Source organism: Alosa sapidissima, chromosome 20, assembly GCF_018492685.1.
Source record: "Alosa sapidissima isolate fAloSap1 chromosome 20, fAloSap1.pri, whole genome shotgun sequence".
In the NCBI taxonomy this organism is placed as follows: Eukaryota; Metazoa; Chordata; class Actinopteri; order Clupeiformes; family Clupeidae; genus Alosa; species Alosa sapidissima.
The window spans coordinates 31,944,985-31,949,984 of NC_055976.1; the positions used below are offsets into that span (position 1 = coordinate 31,944,985).

At 52.2% G+C, this 5,000-nt stretch overlaps 1 protein-coding gene across 5 annotated transcripts in view; it reads left to right on the forward strand.

Moving 5' to 3' along the window:
* Nucleotides 1-5,000, forward strand: part of dennd5a (DENN/MADD domain containing 5A) — a 67,063-nt gene that overhangs the window by 6,671 nt on the left and 55,392 nt on the right. For all 5 annotated transcript variants that reach the window (XM_042073830.1, XM_042073829.1, XM_042073831.1 and 2 more), the window contains 2 exons: nt 3,398-3,507; nt 4,086-4,764. In XM_042073830.1, the coding sequence (XP_041929764.1) occupies nt 3,398-3,507; nt 4,086-4,764 (789 nt within the window). The remainder of the gene's footprint in view (nt 1-3,397; nt 3,508-4,085; nt 4,765-5,000) is intronic.

A 5,000-nucleotide genomic window follows, 5' to 3' on the forward strand; every position in this document is an offset into this window, starting at 1 on the left:
CTGACCAATCACTGGGTGCTGTATGCCTGACCAATCACTTGCTGCTTTGTGTCTGACCAATCACTGGGTGCTGTATGCCTGACCAATCACTTGCTGCTTTGTGTCTGACCAATCACTTGCTGCTTTGTGTCTGACCAATCACTTGCTGCTTTGTGTCTGACCAATCACTTGCTGCTTTGTGTCTGACCAATCACTGGGTGCTGTATGCCTGACCAATCACTTGCTGCTTTGTGTCTGACCAATCACTGGGTGCTGTATGCCTGACCAATCACTTGCTGCTTTGTGTCTGACCAATCACTGGGTGCTGTATGCCTGACCAATCACTTGCTGCTTTGTGTCTGACCAATCACTGGGTGCTGTATGCCTGACCAATCACTGGGTGCTTTGTGTCTGACCAATCACTTGCTGCTTTGTGTCTGACCAATCACTGGGTGCTGTATGCCTGACCAATCACTGGGTGCTGTATGCCTGACCAATCACTTGCTGCTTTGTGTCTGACCAATCACTTGCTGCTTTGTGTCTGACCAATCACTTGCTGCTTTGTGTCTGACCAATCACTTGCTGCTTTGTGTCTGACCAATCACTTGCTGCTTTGTGTCTGACCAATCACTTGCTGCTTTGTGTCTGACCAATCACTTGCTGCTTTGTGTCTGACCAATCACTTGCTGCTTTGTGTCTGACCAATCACTGGGTGCTGTATGCCTGACCAATCACTGGGTGCTGTATGCCTGACCAATCACTGGGTGCTGTATGTCTGACCAATCACTTGCTGCTTTGTGTCTGACCAATCACTGGGTGCTGTATGCCTGACCAATCACTTGCTGCTTTGTGTCTGACCAATCACTGGGTGCTGTATGTCTGACCAATCACTGGGTGCTGTATGCCTGACCAATCACTGGGTGCTGTATGCCTGACCAATCACTGGGTGCTGTATGCCTGACCAATCACTGGGTGCTGTATGCCTGACCAATCACTGGGTGCTGTATGCCTGACCAATCACTTGCTGCTTTGTGTCTGACCAATCACTTGCTGCTTTGTGTCTGACCAATCACTTGCTGCTTTGTGTCTGACCAATCACTTGCTGCTTTGTGTCTGACCAATCACTGGGTGCTGTATGCCTGACCAATCACTTGCTGCTTTGTGTCTGACCAATCACTGGGTGCTGTATGCCTGACCAATCACTTGCTGCTTTGTGTCTGACCAATCACTTGCTGCTTTGTGTCTGACCAATCACTTGCTGCTTTGTGTCTGACCAATCACTTGCTGCTTTGTGTCTGACCAATCACTGGGTGCTGTATGCCTGACCAATCACTTGCTGCTTTGTGTCTGACCAATCACTGGGTGCTGTATGCCTGACCAATCACTTGCTGCTTTGTGTCTGACCAATCACTGGGTGCTGTATGCCTGACCAATCACTTGCTGCTTTGTGTCTGACCAATCACTGGGTGCTGTATGCCTGACCAATCACTGGGTGCTTTGTGTCTGACCAATCACTTGCTGCTTTGTGTCTGACCAATCACTGGGTGCTGTATGCCTGACCAATCACTGGGTGCTGTATGCCTGACCAATCACTTGCTGCTTTGTGTCTGACCAATCACTTGCTGCTTTGTGTCTGACCAATCACTTGCTGCTTTGTGTCTGACCAATCACTTGCTGCTTTGTGTCTGACCAATCACTTGCTGCTTTGTGTCTGACCAATCACTTGCTGCTTTGTGTCTGACCAATCACTTGCTGCTTTGTGTCTGACCAATCACTTGCTGCTTTGTGTCTGACCAATCACTGGGTGCTGTATGCCTGACCAATCACTGGGTGCTGTATGCCTGACCAATCACTGGGTGCTGTATGTCTGACCAATCACTTGCTGCTTTGTGTCTGACCAATCACTGGGTGCTGTATGCCTGACCAATCACTTGCTGCTTTGTGTCTGACCAATCACTGGGTGCTGTATGTCTGACCAATCACTGGGTGCTGTATGCCTGACCAATCACTGGGTGCTGTATGCCTGACCAATCACTGGGTGCTGTATGCCTGACCAATCACTGGGTGCTGTATGCCTGACCAATCACTGGGTGCTGTATGCCTGACCAATCACTGGGTGCTGTATGCCTGACCAATCACTTGCTGCTTTGTGTCTGACCAATCACTTGCTGCTTTGTGTCTGACCAATCACTTGCTGCTTTGTGTCTGACCAATCACTTGCTGCTTTGTGTCTGACCAATCACTGGGTGCTGTATGCCTGACCAATCACTTGCTGCTTTGTGTCTGACCAATCACTTGCTGCTTTGTGTCTGACCAATCACTTGCTGCTTTGTGTCTGACCAATCACTGGGTGCTGTATGCCTGACCAATCACTGGGTGCTGTATGCCTGACCAATCACTGGGTGCTGTATGTCTGACCAATCACTTGCTGCTTTGTGTCTGACCAATCACTGGGTGCTGTATGCCTGACCAATCACTTGCTGCTTTGTGTCTGACCAATCACTGGGTGCTGTATGTCTGACCAATCACTGGGTGCTGTATGCCTGACCAATCACTGGGTGCTGTATGCCTGACCAATCACTGGGTGCTGTATGCCTGACCAATCACTGGGTGCTGTATGCCTGACCAATCACTGGGTGCTGTATGCCTGACCAATCACTGGGTGCTGTATGCCTGACCAATCACTTGCTGCTTTGTGTCTGACCAATCACTTGCTGCTTTGTGTCTGACCAATCACTTGCTGCTTTGTGTCTGACCAATCACTTGCTGCTTTGTGTCTGACCAATCACTGGGTGCTGTATGCCTGACCAATCACTTGCTGCTTTGTGTCTGACCAATCACTGGGTGCTGTATGCCTGACCAATCACTTGCTGCTTTGTGTCTGACCAATCACTGGGTGCTGTATGCCTGACCAATCACTTGCTGCTTTGTGTCTGACCAATCACTGGGTGCTGTATGCCTGACCAATCACTGGGTGCTTTGTGTCTGACCAATCACTGGGTGCTGTATGCCTGACCAATCACTGGGTGCTGTATGCCTGACCAATCACTTGCTGCTTTGTGTCTGACCAATCACTGGGTGCTGTATGCCTGACCAATCACTTGCTGCTTTGTGTCTGACCAATCACTGGGTGCTGTATGCCTGACCAATCACTTGCTGCTTTGTGTCTGACCAATCACTGGGTGCTGTATGCCTGACCAATCACTTGCTGCTTTGTGTCTGACCAATCACTGGGTGCTGTATGCCTGACCAATCACCTGCTGCTGTGTGTCCCTATGGATTTGATCGTCTGTCTGTCTTGATTGATTAATAGATTGATTAATTGATTGATTGGGGTGGATTTCCATCTCCTTGGATGCCTGGTCATGTGTCTCTGACATTTTGTCTCTCTCTCTCTCTCTCTCCATTTGTCTCTCAGGTGAGAACTTTGAACAGAGTCCCTTGCGGAGAACATTCAAGTCGAAGGTTCTTGCCCACTACCCTGACAATGTGGAGTGGAACCCCTTTGACCAGGATGCGGTCGGCATGGTGAGAAAATACAAACACACACACACACCCACACACACACACACACACACACACACACACACACACACACACACACACACACACACACCATAACATCCACCCACACACACACACACACACACACCATAACATCCACCCACACACACACACACACACACACACACACACACACACACACACACACACACACACACACACACCATAACATCCACCCACACACACACAAACACACACACACACCCACCCACACACACACCATAACACACACACACCTACACACACACCATAACACACACACACACACACACACACACACCATAACATCCACCCACACACACACACACACACACACACACCATAACATCCACCCACACACACACACACCCACCCATCCACACACACACCATAACATCCACCCACACACACACACACACACACACACACCCACCCATCCACACACACACCATAACACACACACACACCCACACACCCACCCACACACCCACACACACACACACCCACACACCCACACACACACACACACACGTGTGTGTAACCCTGGTGTCCTGTGTCCTCAGCTGTGCATGCCGAAGGGTCTGTGTTTCCGTACACAGCGGGACGCTGAGGAGCCGCAGTTCCACACGTTCATCATCACGCGGGAGGACGGCTCGCGCTCCTACGGCTTCGCGCTGACCTTCTTGGAGGAGGTGCGGTCAGCGCAGATCTGCAGCGCCATGCAGACGCTCTACCACATGCACAACGCCGCGCAGTACGACATCATCCAGCAGGCCCCGCCCACTCCGCTCCACATCCTCCCACAGGCCCCTCCCCTCGCGCCTCCCGAGCGCTCAGGCCCCTCCCCCTCCCGCCTGCAGCGCTTCAACTCCTACGACATCACGCGTGACACGCTCTACGTGTCCAAGTGCATCTGCCTGCTGGCGCCGCTGGCCTTCCAGTCGGCCTGCCGGAAGGTTCTAGAGCAGCTGCACCGGGCGTCCATCTCGGCCCAGCCGCCGCCGCTGCCCCTGGAGAGCTACGTGTACAACGTGCTGTACGAGGTGCCGCTGCCCCCTGTGGGCCGCTCGCTGCGCTTCAGTGGCGTCTACGCACCCGTGGTGTGCCAGCGTCCCGGCGCCGCCGAGCTGCCACTCTTCGACTTCCCGCTGGCAGACGTCTTCCTGCTGCTGGGCGCCGAGAATCTGCTGCAGCTCTTCACCTGCGCCCTGCTGGAGATCCAGATCCTGCTCTACTCCCAGCGTGAGTCTGACCTGTAACCTCTGACCTTTGACCTCTGACCTTTGACCTTTACCATCTCTAGCCTCGAGCTGGCCCAAAATAGACATGGGGCCCTTCTCCAGTTCCAATTGATTAGAACTTCTTTAGTATTGTAGATGTTGTCAGGGGACAGACCCGCTGTGTGTGTTGAACGTGCTGGAAGCCTCCGACTCCGGTGTCCATAGAGGAACAAACCCCTGTGCCCCCCTCAAGTGTTG